This window comes from Stylophora pistillata, chromosome 1 (genome assembly GCF_964205215.1).
Source record: "Stylophora pistillata chromosome 1, jaStyPist1.2, whole genome shotgun sequence".
NCBI lineage: Eukaryota > Metazoa > Cnidaria > Anthozoa > Scleractinia > Pocilloporidae > Stylophora > Stylophora pistillata.
In genome coordinates, this window is record NC_142519.1 from 22,189,297 (window position 1) to 22,209,732 (window position 20,436).

The 20,436-nt window shown below is 38.6% G+C and overlaps 1 protein-coding gene across 1 annotated transcript in view; it reads left to right on the forward strand.

Moving 5' to 3' along the window:
* The first annotated feature begins 54 nt into the window (after positions 1-54).
* The window catches only part of LOC148741706 (hemicentin-1-like), a 61,888-nt gene continuing 41,506 nt past the window's right edge, over positions 55-20,436 (forward strand). The window contains exons 1-15 of the mRNA XM_088744487.1: positions 55-1,234; positions 1,862-2,134; positions 2,503-2,793; positions 3,196-3,468; positions 11,559-11,852; positions 12,037-12,312; positions 12,947-13,234; positions 13,804-14,079; positions 14,694-14,981; positions 15,552-15,827; positions 16,454-16,741; positions 17,328-17,603; positions 18,239-18,526; positions 19,106-19,381; positions 20,008-20,295. Coding sequence (XP_088600613.1) covers positions 1,048-1,234; positions 1,862-2,134; positions 2,503-2,793; positions 3,196-3,468; positions 11,559-11,852; positions 12,037-12,312; positions 12,947-13,234; positions 13,804-14,079; positions 14,694-14,981; positions 15,552-15,827; positions 16,454-16,741; positions 17,328-17,603; positions 18,239-18,526; positions 19,106-19,381; positions 20,008-20,295 — 4,138 coding nt within the window. The 5' untranslated portion in view covers positions 55-1,047. The remainder of the gene's footprint in view (positions 1,235-1,861; positions 2,135-2,502; positions 2,794-3,195; positions 3,469-11,558; positions 11,853-12,036; positions 12,313-12,946; positions 13,235-13,803; positions 14,080-14,693; positions 14,982-15,551; positions 15,828-16,453; positions 16,742-17,327; positions 17,604-18,238; positions 18,527-19,105; positions 19,382-20,007; positions 20,296-20,436) is intronic.

Below are 20,436 nucleotides of genomic sequence, written 5' to 3' on the forward strand. Positions count from 1 at the left end.
AAAATAGCGGTAAATTACCACGCACTATGCTTGACGCTTGTCTTATGAGAACTAGGTAAATGGCCTGGATTGCCAATAAGTTCCCTGCCACTCCCTTAGAGGGCCTCAAACAGCAAAACGGGATCTGACTGGGGTTTAAATCCTTGCGGGGAAAATTATTATTCGTAAGCGCGCGCGTTGTATAAATATAATTTTGTTACATCATAACCACCTTTAGAACGAATTTTTGAAAAACTGTGCCGGTAGTTGGATGAGTCGTTAATTATGCATGATTTTTGTAAAATACTTCAGCTACTCGCTGTAGTTGTTTTGTCCAGAGGTAAGGGAAAACTTTGTGTGCTTGGGTCTTGGATAATATGGTATTCGTGACCGAAGCAAGGAATCGAAACTGCTTCTTTGAAATCCATGTTTAACCTTGTAAAAACGTAAAGAGATCGATAAGAACAGCGAAGTCAGCTGAATCAATAACGGGAATTGACCACCTGATTATTTCTCTGCTACGCATTGGATTTTCACTTTTGGGTGGCTTGTTTTGGGTCGAAATCACACAGTATGCAATGTGCTGTATCCGAGCTAGCGCGTTTTTCTCAATAGTTATAATTACCTAATATTTGCTGGCACTTAAGTCTTTCGTTCCACGATAAATAAACGTAAATCTTGTAGTCTTAATGTCAAACGTTTTCTGTGATCGCTTTCTGTAAAATAGATTTCTCTCTGTCGGTGTGTCCATGATTTCTGCAGCACAGAGTGAGCAAGAAACCAAGTGTTCAAAACGTCCGTGATCATCAGAGCTGCTTACATGTCTATTGCAGATCACTCTCCGGCCTGCCAGTGCTAAAACTCAAAGCCCAAGCCGTTCACGACTACAGACCATCATCTTTAAACACACCGTCAATCGAACTGACAGTTTATTGTTATTCTATCACTGCAGGTAACATCGAGATCTTACCAGGCAAAGCTAAAGCTAATGTCTGTTCTGGTGATAACGTTACTTTTCAAGCGGGCATTCTCAGCAGTTTAGATATTCTGAATATATATTGGTTCCAGATGCCTCCAGAAGGTGTACTACATCTCAGCAAAAATGATGAGCATTTCACTATGTTCACGAATTTGACCTACTCATCTCTACACATACGCAACACATTACCATCTCTATCTTCAGATTACCTCCTTAGTGTCCAAGACCCCAACTCCGACCTTTGGGATAACGTTGTCTTCAATTTGAAGGCTCAAGGTAAGATTGACTTTATTCAATATTTATTCATAGAACAACTGAAATGTGCTGATGTAAACATTGTTTTAAACTTTTTATCATCGCATGGTGTTATTTTTGGTGTGTTAAAAAGAATATGCGTTACGTTAGCCGCGAGGGCTGAATTTTGGGCGAGCTATTTCTTTTGCATTTTAATGGCCGAGTCGAAGTCGAGTTCTATAAAAGAAGCAAAAAAAGCCTGATCAATAAAATAATTTATAAAATAGCAAAAAGATATGGCTATATTGAAAATCAAGGCTAACTTGTTTATTTTCGAGCGCTTGGAAGTAAAGCCAACTGATATGGCCTTGCTCCTTTTTCATTTGACCAAGTGAAAATTAACTTGATTTGATAAGATTACAATGATGATCAATAAACGTAGAAAATCTCAGTTGAATTAAAATTAGTAGTAGCTCAAAGCTACAATTTCTCTGGGTTGCATTGAATCAAAGTGGGTAACCCGGGCGAGCGGGTAAGAAGGGCCAATCTTGCGCGCTCGGGTAGCCAATCAGAAGACAGCATTTGTTTATCTCGCCCACAGGCGCTGCCAGCTATGTAACAACTTCAGGTATTCCTCCATTCACTTGTTCTTTTGCCTCCATTTCGTAGACGTCTATCTTGACGCTCTGGTTGAAAGTCCCATTGAAATAAGCCTTGGTGATGATACCATCTTGAAAGTTAATAAATCCTTGAAAGGTAGTTTACTGTGGACTCATAATGGACAAATGGTGCAAGGGATGGAACCTCACGTCAACTTTGTCAACGGCATTAAAACCGATTTGAGAATTTCGGATGCAGGCCTGGAACAAGCGGGAATTTACGAGGTTTTCCTCACAGAGGATGGATGTGAGATACGTAAAAAATTTGATGTGCAAATAGTAGGTTTGTATCGTTTTTCTTGGTTTTGCCACGGGGTGCACGACGCAACATTACCAATTAATGATGATACTTGCAGAGTATCGTTTCGAAATCGTTAGTCGTCGCCTAACAACACATCGATTACTTTGTGTTCACAGCATCAGACCATAACCAAGGAGAGAAGAGTGATTCTCAAAATTAGTTGCGTGTCCAGCACAATCTACATGAAGTTCGTTACGACATTCCGCTGTACTCTATCGCTTTTGAGGACCTTTCACTGGTTGAAAGGTCTCGAGAAAACAACAAAGCATACGCCAAGAAAGAGTCAAACTTTTAAAACTAGGATGAAACAGTAGTGATTTAGCGTGCGTCTATTTTTTCTACCTCCACAGTCATCATTCAGATTTTGCCGGTCAAAGCTGAAGCTGAAGTTTGTACGGGTGATAGGATTTCTATGGAAGCGGAGATTGTCACCAACTTAGATAGTCTTCAGATATCATGGTCCAATGACGAAGGGCCCCTCGCAGATGATCAACATTTCACCATTACCAACAATATGAATCATACAGCTCTTGAAATAAGCAACACTTCACCTTCTCATTCTGGAAATTACACCGTTCAAGCTCTGATGCCTAATCATCAACAGTACAATGATATCTTTCGTTTCAAATTGAAAGTTCTCGGTGAGATTATGTTTATTTAGTAACAACGTACAATATCTCAATTTGAATTTCCCGCGTGAACTTTCTCTTTGAAACTTTTGAAAGTCCTCTGTTCGCTCGTTCCTTTTTTATTTGTTTGTTTTTTCTTTTCCTCTCTTTGTTCCCTCATTCAGTTTCTTCTCTCCTTCTTCCAATTCTGTTTACTAAGTGTTCTTGTTGTTCTATCGTAGACTAATTTATACATGAGCGTTCAGTCCAACACAGTTTTAGTTTTGGAAGCTGAGACCAAGTGTTATTTTTTTGGCGGGAAGGTGAAGGTTGGCAAACCCGGGCTGCAAAGGGTGTACAGGATTAAAGACCCAAAAACAAATTTCTCCTGCCCACATAATCCCTTAGAAATTGATATTGGAATCTACCTTGCAGATGTCAATCTTAAAGCTTTGGTTAAAAGTCCTGTTGAAATTTCCAGTGGTGGTAATGCCAGTTTGAAAGTTGAAAAATCTTTGGAAGGCAGTTTACTCTGGAAACATAATGAAGAGATGTTACAAGGGCTGGAACCTCACTACGCCTTTTCGAACGCTGATAAAACCGAGCTGGAAATTTCTGATGCAAGCGCAGACCAAGCGGGAACGTACGAAGTTATACTCAAAGTTAGCACGTGCGAGTTACGTAAAGTAATCGAAGTGCGGATATCAGGTTTGTGTTTTTCTTTTCTTCTGGTCTTGCTTTTCAAAAGTTGTTTTAGACTACGTGCGTGTTGTCTCGTTTCGATTAAGTTCCAAAGGCAAAGGTCGAAATTGAATTTTGTTTTAAAATATCCGAAAAATCCTTTACGGGCATCATTAACCTTTTTAGAACCTAGGATTACATAATCAGTACTATTTGGTGACTTAATCCAAGGCATGATATCACGTCTTCATTGTCCAAATAAGCTATTATCTGTTGGAATGATGACGATACTAAGTGTACATGTATAACGCCTGTCTGCAGATTTGAGGAGACGGAAAAAGGTATCACTTAGAATAAGCTGCGTGCTTTTAACTAATAAAAATACTGATAGATATTGACAACAATAAATCTCTTGATATTAAAACTCACGGCATTGTAAATCTAGACACTTGCGGACTTAACGATTATTCTTACAAAGTAGCAAACTTATGTAAAGTTAAGTGCTTGTAACAATGAGTGATACAAATCAAGTAGTACTTGTCCAACCCTTCGACAAAAATATTGCTTCGTAGACACTGCTTCCAAAGAAGTCTTTTAAGACTCCTTTTTTCATTGTAATAATCGAAGAAAATTCAAGAAGTTTTCATTTGTGCGACTTGCGAGGACCGATCTCACAAAAAAAGTTCATCTTACGACGAGAAATTTGTATTGCTCAGTGTATCTTGGCATTTCATTATTCTCTAGGCGTTTAAAGGACTCTCGAAGAGGTTGAGAGCGACAGAGACATTACTATGCAGCAATGGCTCTCAAGACGATTAATAATAGTGGCCTATTAAAATTTTCCTTTGGAAGCAAGCTAGATACGGTCACCGATCATTGATAGGCAACGCTGCAGAAAATACACCACCTCGCCACGTTGCTCAGATGTAGATCATCAGAGCGCGTAATCTGAAGGTGTTTGGGTTTCATATCTCTTGAGGAACTCATAGTTAATATTTGTCCCACACCCGCGACAAAACGGAAAGCCTGATATTTTCAGACAATTTTACGTTACTGTAGAAAAGATACCTTTGTTTGCCAAAACTTATAAAAGCCACTGTGATCTACTCCACCGATTCAACAGACTACAAGGATTCCAAGTTCTTCGGAATCGTTGACAAGAAATACTTGAAAGTGTTAAGTGGAAATTTTACAGGCGAGTGGCACGTTGCACCTGCTGTTCTTGGGGGACTCGTTCTGATAGTCCTTGTGTTTATTTCTTGCCTCTGTTGGAAGGGAGATACGAAGAAAAGGTAAGTGTGTGATTTACGATAAATGTCAAGGTTTTTTTCACCACTGTGACCTGGGTCAATACAAACTTGTCGTTACAATATTTTCCTTGATTCAAACGTAAATAAAAGGAATTGATTACCAATTTACGAAGTTCCGTATTGTCAAACAAATTTTCCATGTCAGTACCATAGGAAATAGAATGAGAACTGTCTGGAGAATATGTACACTGATGTAAGGGTATAAAGGCTTAAAAGTAGGATACCCCATCTTGAAGTTAGTACGGGAAAAAAAACTTCTTCCATTTCTGGAATTCTTCTGCTATCTCACTTTCCTAATTTGTGTGCAGCCCTAATCCTTACGTAATAACATGATCAGTTCATCACAAAGTTCAATTTTCCTTTACTCTCAGACATTAATAATCATTGTGTTTATCATTTACCTTTGTAGAAAAATGAAAGAAGAAAATGAAAGGGAGGAAAAAAGGTAAGTAAAGATTGAGACTTACGCGTGAGTACCACTCTCGTTTACTTTTCTTTACGTCAATTCTTGTTTCACTTCTCGGGGGGAGGGGAGGGGTTAACTTTACTACTGCCCAATTTTGAGTGTGCGATATATGCTTTTTCTCAATGCGACAGCCTGATTGGTTGTCATGATTTCTCTATAGTGGTAGTTCGTCAAGTGACATATCTTTAGCCTGGATCAGTGTCTTGTATTCTTATAGACATATTTTTCTCAAAGTGCCCTTCTTGATCTCTTTCTACCAAACGCTTCCCTCAATATTTTGCAAAATTACTTCAAATTCATCTGTGTTAAGATGGTATCCGAATAAGGAGGCAACAAAATTAAAAGAAAGGCATCCATTACACGCCGATAATGTGTATTGTCCTGTACATGGGAGTAATCCTTAAGTAGGCGAACTTTGCTTTCGTGAGGCTTTAGAAATTGCAAAAAGGATAAACGTTGCCATTTTTCTTATATTTATTCATACTTTGACCTTAGGGTAAAAGAGTATTTGTTCAATCTATCGTTTTCAGCACAACCAGCCCCGAGAAAGGTGAAAGACCCACAGAGAATAAACGCACTGTCCAACATGTTGCGTTAAACGATCCTTGCTACACCGTTGAAAATGAAGTCATCTATGCAGCCCTTGTTGGGACAGACGAAAATTACTCAACTATTGACACGTCAGTACAACTTGTCACCTCAAGTCATCCCAAATCCTTTAGTTTGGGCTTGCGCAGTCCACCAGTATCACCGCTGAGTTAACTTTGGATTCACAGATGCTCTCACTGATGCAAGTGATGCTAATTATTAGAGCGACTTCGAAGAACTTGTTTAGGTTGTAGAATATTTATCATGTAAATTTATAAATCAGTAGCTTCAAGCTCTAACACCCTTCTAAGCTTCATTTTCGTTTTATAGTCTTTTTAAGACTTTGAATCGAGGAAAAAAGGTAATAAATATTACTTAAAATGTGAATGAGTTTGGTGTGATTTGTCAGGAGAAAATTGTGAAAAGCTATTTCACCTATTTTGACAAACATGAATGCCAGAATTCTAGTATGCAGGGTTTTCAGCAAGCTGATTGGCTGTGAACCTGATGTCAAATAATCCTTGTGGAGAAAGCTTAAACAGTGCGGTGATTAAGAAACAAAGTGAATTTAGTAAGATAAAATTAAATATATATTTGAATAAAGGCTGATAGTTTCGAAAGAAATTTTTTGGGGCTGCGTCGGTGGGAGTAACGAAATAATTTTAATATATCAACAAAGTTGAAATGGTAAACTGGCCACCGTAATGATTACAACAGCTGACGTTTCGAGCGTTAGCACTTCGTCGCAGCGAATAGAGGAATTGTGGGTTGTGTGTGCTTTTAAAGGCAGACAATGGAGCTACGTTATTGGTGGGAACATGGCAACGAGAAAAACAGGAATAAATTAGTGGAATGAAAAGCGTTCGTTGATCCCTGTGGGATTTACACTTCCGGTTTGAAAGATGAGCTTTTGTTCAAGATTTTTACGGCTTTCCGTGCCACCTAAGTGCACTGCACTGGTGGCTGATGTAACGCGCGCTCTGATGATCAAAGGCAGATTCGGCACGCATCCTCACCAGAAAATAACAAAAAATAGTTAGGACAGCAGTTGTTATCAATAACTTTGCTCGACTACATGTCCCGCATTTCCTCGAATAAGTGCCAGGGCGCTTATTCAAGAATTCGGCTGAACCCTTTAATTCCCATGAGCGACCAAGACAGAATTTCTACAGGAAATGAGAATAACGAAAAAAAGAAAATGAGGGGATTTTCAGTTGATCCAATACCAAATTCTCCAAACTAGCGTCATAAGAATTGTAAGACAGACAGTAAGGAGAATTTGTAATTATTTCTTGGGAGTGAAATGGTCAAGGGTGTAATGATGGGCATTGTTTGCCAGTTGCCCCGTTTGAGTGTCAAACTTAAGGGACGGGGCATTTTGTAAAACGAGTCATTTGATGTAACGCATGGTGGTAGATATCAAACAAGACTTGGTTTTTTGGGTCGAGTGATTTCATCGCAACTAAACAAAGACTCGAACAGAGGGCGGGCGCCTATTGGAAGGAGAGCGCTTAAACGATGGTGACGCTTATTAAGTTAGCGGAGAATTAGAAAAAAAAATTAAAGAACAGATTTCACGTGTGAGGAGATTCTGCAACTCACATTGAGATACAAATGACTGGAACGGAAAAGAAACTATTCTACTTTGCTGATTCGACCGTAATTGAAGCTTAAAAAGGTATCAATTAAGTAGTATTGGAAACAGGTTTTGCTTGTATCCCTACTATTTAAGAATTTAAGGGAGGAGATGGTGGGGGCGGTTATTCGGAGGAGGCGCTTACCTCAGGGGGCTGGCCCGGTAGGCGCTTATTCGGGAGAGGGCGCTGGCTTTTACGAGTGTGGACGTTTATTCCAGGGAATACAGTAAGCTATTGCTATGTCAACACGGCATGGCCTCAGTTTGGGTTGTTCCATTACGACTTTACTCTCGGTTATTATGTGAGTAGTTAATAATCAACAGCATTTCTGACATTTCTCGTGTAACCCAAATAGTCAACAGGTCACAAATTAAATCGAATTACTCGTGCTATTCATCTAAACTTACGCCCGAAATCATTCGAAATCAGTAATCCCATACCTACATGAAGAAAGTGGTCTGACCATGAACCCCAGTTAGTCTTCGTCTCAGTGCTACTCTTTTCTACCCAATATCCATATAGCTACTGCTTGATGAATGAACAGCGGTACGTGCAAACGGCCAAATGAACCGTTAATAGAAGTGGTAAATGGTTTTATTCCGCTTTACCAGTTAAATGGAAAGTTTAAACATTTCTGTATCCAGCTAACCGTCTTATTAAATCATATCACGATCTTAATAAACTGTTGACGACAACTAATACGCCATTACTCAAATCTGTTTTCAGGCTATTTCTCGAAATTTCTATGATATCCTTCCAGCTTCCACAGAATTTAAATTAATGTGATGTTAACTCAATAGTTACATGATTATTGCCCGGTATTGGTTTGAAAGTCATTTATAATGTATTCGCACTAAAATCAATTTGTGATTATCAATTGAGGAATACCTTCTTCATAAAAACAGTGTCGAAATTTTCCTTTAAGGGATGCCGTATCCGTTCGAGGTCCAATCACTTTGCACCGACCCGAAAACAGTCATCTTTATTGCGGGCTAGATCTGGAAAAACGCAAGCGCGATTTGTATTTACGTCTCAGATAACATTTACTCTTTATTAATATGAATGCGAAAATTTCAGTATATTCATCGGTTGGGAACATGTCAATTTATTCTATCTAGTATCGAAAGTGAGTGTGGAAAGTTGAAATAAATTGATTGACAGGAAATCCGCAAAGGCGCGCCAAAACAAAAAGGCGGACAGATTTGGAGGAAGTAAAAACGTTTTAATTCAGAGTTTGAAGGAGAGTACTTTAAACAAAAAAAACCTAACAAAAGGAAACTAACAACTGGCTAAACGTTGGGGAGTCTATGGCTTCCTAAAAAAAACAGCAAGTCGGAACTGGAGGCTTTAAACAATTTATACAAGAGCTCGTAAGACCACTATGTGCAGAAATGCACACAGAAACGAAAATAGCGAAATTTTGTCAAAATCGTCGAGTAAATGTTCCTGGATTTGACGATTTTGAAAAATTCTGTTAAACTGGTCAAAGCGAAATCAGCTTCGCGGAATTGACTATTTTGACGAATTTAGTCAAATACGTCGAAGCGAAATCAGCTTTGCGGATTTGTCGATTTTGAAGAAATCTCGCCATTTTCGTTCCTGCATGCATTTCTGCACATTTCCTATCGAGACAGGGATTAGATTCCTGGCGCTTGATAGCCTTTATGTGCTGCTTACTACTATTTGATAACTGATACCTAACTGAGAACCAGTGCAAACGCTCGATTATTCCTGACAAAAGGTTTAAAAGCTTGAAACGAAATCTTGGGTGAAAACCCCGACTTTCCCGGCAACAACATAAAGGCAAGTGACCGAACCAGTGAGCCACGACCAAGAGGAAACCAGAGTCAGAAATTTTCATTTAGATTATTTAAAACACGTAAGCACATGTGTTTTTATCGCTGGGTTAGATCAGCACTCGTACTGATTCATTCCCTAATAATGTACATGAAGAAGTTTCTCAGTTTTGATTGGTTAATATGATTGCAGTTTTCAGTTAATTCAGTGCAGTAGAGGGTTAATTCTGTGCAAAGAAAGAAACAAACCAGACATTTTGATTGGTCCCAATGATTGGTCAATGTCAAGGTCAATGTCACTTGGAGGGTTTGAATAAATTATTTTTGCACCTGATGCGCGCGCTTTTCTTCTGAGTAGCTAAGCTACCTCGTATTTTTTCATGTATATTATTAATACATAATCACAGGATTTTCTCGCCCAAGTTGGAATAAATAAGCACTTGTAAATTTTTTCAAAGACCACAAATTGCACTCGCCCTCCGGTCTCATGAAATGTTGTTAGTCTTTGAAAAAATTTACTCGTGCTTATTTATTCCAAATTGAACTCGAAATCATATGATTACCTATACGAATTACAAATCTGAAGCTCAGCAATTCGTGCTGTTGCGCGCGCAAAACATTCTAAATTGCATCATAATCATACTTTTGAAAGGATTTGAAGAAAAACTTGTGCAGCGCAGAAGCGATCAAGTTATTGATGACTATGGATTTGTTTTTCAAGACGTTTGTGTTGTTCATTTTTCTTCTTTTGTGTCAAGGTAAGAAACACTTCTCTTTACATAGCTGTATAACAGAGGAAGATCTTACCAACATTAACGAATGGGCTTGTAAATGGCAACTACGTTTTAACGCGGATAAATGTGAATCTATGCGAATTACACATTCACGTGATAAGTCAGTAACCAATTATTTCTTAGGACAGCCCTTGAAAGACGTAGATAAATTTAAAGATCTCGGTCTTCTAATAACTAAGGACCTCTCTTGGAGTATATAACCACATTGGTATAACTGTAAACAAAGCGAATAAAGTCCTAGGTTCTATTAAACGCTCGATAGGCACCGCTACTGCAAATATTTTTTCTATGCTCTACAAATCTCTTGTACGGCCAATTTCGGAATATGCGGTACCTGTCTGGTGTCCTTACCTCGTCAAGGACATCCATGCTCTTGAGAATGTACAGTGAAGAGCTTCAAGACTTGCTTTAAATCAACGCAAAGGGGACATGTCCTACGAAGACCGATGCAAATTGCTAAAATGGCCCACTCTCTCCGACCGTAAAACTTATTTATCTTTAGTTGAGTGTTATAAAAGTGTTTTTGGTTTTTACCATTTAGAATTTGGAGACTCTTGATTTCGCTACAACTAGATGTACGAGAGCAAATCATCAGTACAAGCTTTACGTCAAACCAGCAAGATTTAATTGTTATAAACATTCGCTTTTCATTAGGATTGTTAAATTATGGAATGAATTACCAAGAAACATAGTGGACGCTGATAATCTTCAGCATTTTAAATCTCAGCTAAAATTTTACTTAAATATTTAATCATAACTAAGTATTTTATTTTCATTTAGACCTATTTTTTAGGGAGTTTTCACATAGGGAGAACCTCTTAGCTTTTTTTTCTGGAAGCATCTTTTCCCTTTCCTTTAAGTAAAAACATAGTCTGCTTCTGGAATAAATAAAGTATGTTTATGTTTATGTTTATACGACTTTGTTGAAAAAGGACAGAAATTAGAACGAGTAACTGAAGTTCTCATTAACTTTTGAAAGTAAAAACCTAAAATTAGTAGCAGCTGTGGTAAAGACAGCTATTCCTAAGTAAAGACAATGACATGATTTGAATATCTCTTTTCCGCTGTGCTGCATTTCAGAGACTCTAAGTTTTTCCCAAGTCCCAGTTTACCTTTTTAAATTGAAATCTTTTCATAGCTTATCCGGCAGCTCTGTGAATATGGTCGTTAGAGCTCAGCAAAGTGTTTGAGAAAGACATGATTTTGGAGAAGCCATAACTGTAATTATTTTTTTAAAACACCAAAAGCTAACACTGACAAATCAATGATTAGTCCCGATTCCGTTACAGACTGAAAACAGCTGCGATTAATACAAGCCCTAGTGCCCTTTTTGCATGTCAATTACTCACCTTATCACCAAAATTTCATCTACAGAGAACCCTATTACCAGTTAGAGAAAATAAACAGACAAAGAACATTTTCACTTTCAGGAATGAAAGAAATGGTCTCAGGCTTGAATAACTCTTCTCCAGAACTAGAAGCTTGAATCCTATGATATACGAATTTGTTTTTTTTTTCTCTAATAGAAGGAGAATGCCTTTCATATTCACCAGTCGAGCGTTGGGTTACAGTTTGTCGTGGTAAAACCGCTACTCTCGCGTTCAGGATCACTAATGGCGATCCTAATGCTGTCTATGTAACTTGGAAAAAAAAGAGCAAGAGAATCGTGAACGGAGAGCATTATCGTAAAGGACCGAACACTATGTACCTTAATGTATCTAACGCCTTGCCTGTTCATGCCGGGAGGTACTTTACTTTACTTCAACGAAAGTCGGATAATAAGATCCTTACGTGGGGATTCATCTGTTTGACAGTCCGAGGTAAGATTACTGTTCCGTGCCCTTTTACAAGAAAAAGTTAGAACTGTAATGATCTCTCTGGTCGTTCCAGTTCCTTCCTTCCTCCCTAGGGATATCTTTTTACTTTCATCTTTTGTTATCAAATAGCACAACTCCAATACCATCAAAACGAAATGAAAAGTGCTCTTCTGAATGTATTTTGCAGATGTCTATTTAAAAGTTCTCAGCCAGACTCCCTTAAGAATAATGCGAACAGCTTCAACCACCTTGAAAGTTGAGAAATCATACTTGGGCTCTTTATCATGGAGGCATAATGGAAAACTTGTGGATGGCGGGGATCCTCATTACACTTTTGTGACTCCAAGTAAAACCGAGCTACAAATTTCTGATGCTCAACCGGAGCAGGAGGGTTCATACAAGGTTGTGCTTAAAGATAGCAAATGCGGCGAGTTGACTGAAGAGATTAATCTGGAGATAATAGGTTTGTGATTTTTAGTAAGCTCAGTTGAGATGGTTGTTCTGGCTATGCAAATAAGTAGCATAGATGATAACACTAACTTGATTGCAGTCATGGAGACATAATCCTACACCCTTCTCCTATAAAAAAAATTATACCGCTGCATCTACAATATTATGCATAAAATGCACCCTTCTTATCTAGTGGGGATTAGGGAAAGGGCTTGTTTAGCGCAGCGCCAAGAAACGGGTTGATAAAAATGAATTTCCTTTGAACGATGTTTTCCTGGTTCATTCATTGTTGTCTAGTGGAACGATCAGCATTTTTATTTCTTAGCTCATCATCAAATAAATGGGACTTGTAGCTGTCATAAGATGGGAATGAGGCCATATTTCCCACTCTCCTTATAATTTTATCTTTCAACATCGGCACTCCACGTTTTGTAGACCGGGTTACGTTCAATTGTATGGCAAAATGAGCCCCTATCTCCATTGCAAAAATTAGCAAGGAGCATTAAAAACCTTACAGGGATGCAGTAATAGTCATTTAGTCGATGAGAGCAAAGTGTGTTATCTGTCTCATAGTTGAAAGGTGAATTCGCTGCGAAACAGCTTTGAAATCATAATTTACACTCATCAATATTGTTTTACCACCGCAGGAAAGTACCAAATTTCATTTGTGAATCTTTCTGCCGACGTCTGTGTCGGTGGAAATACTTCTTTCGAGATCCAGCTAATCGGCGCCGGCGACTTATATAACCTGAAATACTTCTGGGGACGTGACTATAGATATTTGCCGAAAAGTGAACATCTTGAGGAGAGGGTGAACGGGACAGTTTTGGATATAAAGAACGCTTTACCGAAACACGCTGGAAAGTACACTTTTTACCTTCTTACAAATAAATCGATGTTGGTTGACTCCATTTCGTTCGAGTTGAAAGTTCGTGGTAAGATCATTGCTATTTGCAAACTTAAACATTCTCTTGCTGGGAAACATCGCAAAGACTTTACCGGCAGTTTTATTCTTTTTAAGTGTGAACATAAAATCTCCTCTTCTTCCTTCCCTCTTTCCTGTCTTTCATCCATCCATCCATTCATTTTTCCATCTTAATGTCTTTATCCATCTGCAGTCCATCTGTCCGTCCGTCCATCCGTCCGTCCGATTGTCCATGTATTTGCTCGCTTCTCCCATCTTTTTATCGCCTCCTTTTCTTAGCTTTTGCTCGTTTTCCTCCTTTGTTTGCTGTTCCTACTCTGTATCTCATCCCGTTGAAAGCGAAAAAGGTATGCATTTCATGGACAAGATAATTCGAATATTGATCTTGTATACACTCGGGATCATCTTTAGTGATGTGTTTCACTCATAACAGCATATCATAAAGACTATAATCGGTATTTATACAAAGACATGGCACGTCTTTAACTTCCGAATTACTTTCATCTTTTGTTATCAAATAGCGCAACTCCAATACCATCAAAACGAAATGAAAAGTGCTCTTCTGAATGTATTTTGCAGATCTCTACTTAAAAGTTCTCAGCCAGACTCCCTTAAGAATAATGCGAACAGCTTCAACCACCTTGAAAGTTGAGAAATCATACTTGGGCTCTTTATCATGGAGACATAATGGAAAACTTATGGATGGCGGGGATCCTCATTACACTTTTGTGACTCCAAGTAAAACCGAGCTACAAATTTCTGATGCTCAACCGGAGCAGGAGGGTTCATACAAGGTTGTGCTTAAAGATAGCAAATGCGGCGAGTTGACTGAAGAGATTAATCTGGAGATAATAGGTTTGTGAGTTTTAGTAAGCTCAATTGAGATAGTTGTTCTGGCTATGCAAATAAGTAGCATAGATGATAACACTAACTTGATTGCAGTCATGGAGACATAATCCTATTCCCTTCTCCTATAAAAAAAATTATACCGCTGCATGTAGAGTATTATGCATAAAATGCACCCTTCTTATCTAGTGGGGATTAGGGAAAGGGCTTGTCGACAAGGAACGGGTTGATAAAAATGAATTTGCTTTGAACCATGTTTTCCTGGCTCATTCATTGTTGTCTAGTGGAACGATCAGCATTTTTTATTTCTTCGCTCATTATCAAATAAATAGGACTTGTAGCTGTGATAAGATGGTAATGAGGCCATATTTCCCACTCTCTTTAGAATTTGATCTTTCAACATCAGCGCTTCACCTCTTGTAGACCGGGTTAGGTTCAATTGAATGGCAAAATGAGCCCCTATCTCCATTGCAAATATCGGCAAGGAGCATCGAAAACCTTACAGGGATGCAGTAATAGTCATTTAGTCGATGAGAGCAAAGTGTGTTATCTGTCTCATAGCTGAAAGGTGAAGTTCGCTGCGAAACAGCTTTACACTCATCAATGTTGTTTTACCACCGCAGGAAAGTACCAAATTTCATTTGTGAATCTTTCTGCCGACGTCTGTGTCGGTGGAAATACTTCTTTCGAGATCCAGCTAATCGGCGCCGACGACTTATATAACCTGAAATACTTCTGGGGACGTGACTATAGATATTTGCAGAAAAGTGAACATCTTGAGGAGAGGGTGAACGGGACAGTTTTGGATATAAAGAACGCTTTACCGAAACACGCTGGAAATTACACTTTTTACCTCCTTACAAAAAAATCGATGTTGGTTGATTCCATTTCCTTTGAGTTGAAAGTTCGTGGTAAGATCATTGCTATTTGCAAACTTAAACGTTCTCTTGCTGGGAAACATCGTAGAGACTTTACCGGCAGTGTTATTCTTTTTAGCTGTGAACATAAAATCTCCTCTTCTTCCTTCCTTCCTTCCCTCCTTCCTGTCTTTAATCCATCCATCCATTCATTTTTCCATCTAAATATCTTCATCTATCTGCAGTCCGTCTGTCCGTCCGTCCGTCCGACTGTCCATGTATTCCCTCGCCTCTCCTATCTTTTTATCGCCTCCTTTTCTTAAATTTTGCTCGTTTTGCTCCTTTGTTTGCTGTTCCTACTCTGTATCTCATCCCGTTGAAAGCAAAATAGTTATGCATTTCATGGACAAGATAATTCAGATATTGATCTTTGGTACACTCGGGATCATCTTCAATGATGTGTTTCACTCATAACAACATATCAAAAAGACTATAATCGGTATTTATACAAAGACATGGCACGTCTTTTAACATCCGAATTACTTTCATCTTTTGTTATCAAATAGCACAACTGCAATACCATCAAAACGAAATGAAAAGTGCTCTTCTGAATGTATTTTGCAGATGTCTATTTAAAAGTTCTCAGCCAGACTTCCTTAAGAATAATGCGAACAGCTTCAACCACCTTGAAAGTTAAGAAATCATACTTGGGCTCTTTATCATGGAGACATAATGGAAAACTTGTGGATGGCGGGGATCCTCATTACACTTTTGTGACTCCAAGTAAAACCGAGCTACAAATTTCTGATGCTCAACCGGAGCAGGAGGGTTCATACAAGGTTGTGCTTAAAGATAGCAAATGCGGCGAGTTGACTGAAGAGATTAATCTGGAGATAATAGGTTTGTGATTTTTAGTAAGCTCAATTGAGATGGTTGTTCTGGCTATGCAAATAAGTAGCATAGATGATAACACTAACTTGATTGCAGTCATGGAGACATAATCCTACACCCTTCTCCTATAAAAAAATTATATCGCTGCATCTAGAATATTATGCATAAAATGCACCCTTTTTATCTAGTGGGGATTAGGGAAAGGGCTTGTCGACAAGGAACGGGCTGATAAAAATGAATTCGCTTTGAACGATGTTTTCCTGGTTCATTCATTGTTGTCTAGTGGAACGATCAGCATTTTTTATTTCTTAGCTCATCATCAAATAAATAGGACTTGTAGCTGTCATAAGATGGTAATGAGGCCATGTTTCCTACTCTCTTTAGAATTTTATCTTTCAACATCGGCACTCCACTTTTTGTAGACCGGGTTAGGTTCAATTGAATGGCAAAATGAGCCCCTATCTCCATTGCAAATATCAGCAAGGAGCATCAAAAACCTTACAGGGATGCAGTAATAGTCATTAAGTCGATGAGAGCAAAGTGTGTTATCTGTCTCATAGTTGAAAGGTGAAGTTCATTGCGAAACAGCTTTAAAATCATACTTTACACTCATCAATGTTGTTTTACCACCGCAGGAAAGTACCAAATTTCATTTGTGAATCTTTCTGCCGACGTCTGTGTCGGTGGAAATACTTCTTTCGAGATCCAGCTAATCGGCGCCGACGAGTTATATAACCTGAAATACTTCTGGGGACGTGACTATAGATATTTGCAGAAAAGTGAACATCTTGAGGAGAGGGTGAACGGGACAGTTTTGGATATAAAGAACGCTTTACCGAAACACGCTGGAAATTACACTTTTTACCTCCTTACAAAAAAATCGATGTTGGTTGATTCCATTTCCTTTGAGTTGAAAGTTCGTGGTAAGATCATTGCTATTTACAAACTTAAACATTCTCTTGCTGGGAAACATCGTAGAGACTTTACCGGCAGTTTTATTCTTTTTAAGTGTGAACATAAAATCTCCTCTTCTTCCTTCCTTCCTTCCCTCCTTTCCTCCTTCCTGTCTTTTATCCATTCATCCATTCATTTTTCCATCTAAATGTCTTTATCCATCTGCAGTCAGTCCGTTGGTCCGTCTATCCGTCCGTCCGATTGTCCATGTATTCGTTTGCTTCTCCCATCTTTTTATCGCCTCCCTTTCTTAACTTTTGCTCGTTTTGCTCCTTTGTTTGCTGTTCCTACTCTGTATCTCATCCCGTAGAAAGCGAAAAAGTTATGCATTACATTGACAAGATAATTCAAATATTGATCTTTGATACACTCGGGATCGTCTTCAGTGATGTGTTTCACTCATAACACCATATCATGAAGACTGTAATAGGTATTTATACAAAGACATGGCACGTCTTTCAACTTCCGAATTACTTTCATCTTTTGTTATCAAATAGCACAACTCCAATAGCATCAAAACGAAATGAAAAGTGCTCTTCTGAATGTATTTTGCAGATGTCTACTTAAAAGTTCTCAGCCAGACTCCCTTAAGAATAATGCGAACAGCTTCAACCACCTTGAAAGTTAAGAAATCATACTTGGGCTCTTTATCATGGAGACATAATGGAAAACTTGTGGATGGCGGGGATCCTCATTACACTTTTGTGACTCCAAGTAAAACCGAGCTACAAATATCTGATGCTCAACCGGAACAGGAGGGTTCATACAAGGTTGTGCTTAAAGATAGCAAATGCGGCGAGTTGACTGAAGAGATTAATCTGGAGATAATAGGTTTGTGATTTTTAGTAAGCTCAATTGAGATGGTTGTTCTGGCTATGCAAATAAGTAGCATAGATGATAACACAAATTTGATTGTAGTCGTGGAGACATAATCCTACAGCGTTCTCCTATAAAAAAGATTATATCGCTGCATCTAGAATATTATGCATAAAATGCACCCTTCTTATCTAGTGGGGATTAGGGAAAGGGCTTGATTAGCGCAGCGCCAAGGAACGGGTTGATAAAAATGGATTTGCTTTGAACGTTGTTTTCCTGGCTCATTCATTGTTCTCTAGTGGAACCATCAGCATTTTTATTTCTTAGCCCATCATCAAATAAATAGGACTTGTAGCTGTCATAAGATGGGAATGAGGCCATATTTCCCACTCTCTTTAGAATTTTATCTTTCAACATCGGCACTCCACGTTTTTTAGACCAAGTTAGGTTTAATTGAATGGCAAAATGAGCCCCTATCTCCATTGCAATTATCAGCAAGGAGCATCAAAAACCTTACAGGGATGCAGTAATAGTCATTAAGTCGATGAGAGCAAAGTGTGTTATCTGTCTCATAGTTGAGAGGTGAAGTTCGCTGCGAAAGAGCTTTGAAATTATACTTTATACTCATCAATGTTGTTTTACCACCGCAGGAAAGTACCAAATTTCATTTGTGAATCTTTCTGCCGACGTCTGTGTCGGTGGAAATACTTCTTTCGAGGTGCAGCTAATCGGCGCCGGCGACTTATATAACCTGAAATACTTCTGGGGACGTGACTATAGATATTTGCCGAAAAGTGAACATCTTGAGGAGAGGGTGAACGGGACAGTTTTGGATATAAAGAACGCTTTACCGAAACATTCTGGAAATTACACTTTTTACCTCCTTACAAAAAAATCGATGTTGGTTGATTCCATTTCGTTTGAACTGAAAGTTCGTGGTAAGATCATTGCTATTTGCAAACTTAAACATTCTCTTGCTGGGAAACATCGTAGAGACTTTATCGGCAGTTTTATTCTTTTTAACTGTGTACACAAAACCTTCTCTTCTTCCTTCCTTTCTTCCCTCCTTCCCTCCTTCCTGTCTTTTATCCATCCATCCATTCATTTTTCCTTCTAAATGTCTTTATCCATCTGCAGTCCGTCTGTCTGTCCGTCTTTCCGATTTTTCATGTATTCGCTCGCTTCTCCCATCTTTTTATCGCCTTCCTTTCTTTTGGTTTTGCTCGTTTTTCTCCTTTGTTTGCTGTTCCTACTCTGTATCTCATCCTGTTGAAAGCGAAAAATTTATGCATTTCATGGACAAAATAACTCAAATATTGATCTTTGGTACACTCAGGATCATCTTTAGTGATGTGTTTTACTCATACGAGCATATCACGAAGACTATAATCGGTATTTATACAAAGACATGGCACGTCTTTTATCTTCCGAATTACTTTCATCTTTTGTTATCAAATAGCACAACTCCAATACCATCAAAACGAAATGAAAAGTGCTCTTGTGAATGTATTTTGCAGATCTCTACTTAAAAGTTCTCAGCCAGAGTCCCTTAAGAATAATGCGAACAGCTTCAACCACCTTGAAAGTTAAGAAATCGTACTTGGGCTCTTTATCATGGAGGCATAATGGAAAACTTGTGGATGGCGGGGATCCTCATTACACTTTTGTGACTCCAAGTAAAACCGAGCTACAAATTTCTGATGCTCAACCGGAGCAGGAGGGTTCATACAAGGTTGTGCTTAAAGATAGCAAATGCGGCGAGTTGACTGAAGAGATTAATCTGGAGATAATAGGTTTGTTATTTTTAGTATGCTCAATTGAGATGGTTGTTCTGGCTATGCAAATAAGTAGCATAGATGATAACACTAACTTGATTGCAGTCATGGAGACATAATCCTACACCTTTCTCCTATAAAAAGATTATATCGATGCATCTAGAATATTATGCATAAAATGCACCCTTCTTATCTAGTAGGGATTAGGGAAAGGGCTTGTCGACAAGGAACGGGTTGATAAAAATTAATTTGCTTTGAACCATGTTTTCCAGGTTCATTTATTGTTGTCTAGTGGAACGATCAGCATTTTTTATTTCTTAGCTCATCATCAAATAAGTAGGACTTGTAGCTGTGATAAGATGGTAATGAGGCCATATTTCCCACTCTCTTTAGAATTTTATCTTTCAACATCGGCACATCACGTTTTGTAGACCGGGTTAGGTTCAATTGTATGGCAAAATGAGCCCCTATCTCCCTTGCAAAAAATAGCAAGGAGCATTAAAAACCTTACAGGGATGCAGTAATAGCCATTAAGTTGATGAGAGCAAAGTGTGTTATCTGTCTTATAGTTGAAAGGTGAAGTTCGCTGCGAAACAGCTTTGAAATCATACTTTACACTCATCAATATTGTTTTACCACCGCAGGAAAGTACCAAATTTCATTTGTGAATCTTTCTGCCGACGTCTGTGTCGGTGGAAATACTTCTTTCGAGGTGCAGCTAACCGGCGCCGGCGACTTATATAACCTGAAATACTTCTGGGGACGTGACTATAGATATTTGCCGAAAAGTGAACATCTTGAGGAGAGGGTGAACGGGACAGTTTTGGATATAAAGAACGTTTTACCGAAACACGCTGGGAAGTACACTTTTTACCTTCTTACAAATAAATCGATGTTGGTTGACTCCATTTCGTTCGAGTTGAAAGTTCGTGGTAAGATCATTGCTATTTGCAAACTTAAACATTCTCTTGCTGGGAAACATCGCAAAGACTTTACCGGAAGTTTTATTCTTTTTAAGTGTGAACATAAAATCTGCTCTTCTTCCTTCCCTCCTGCCTGTCTTTCATCCATCC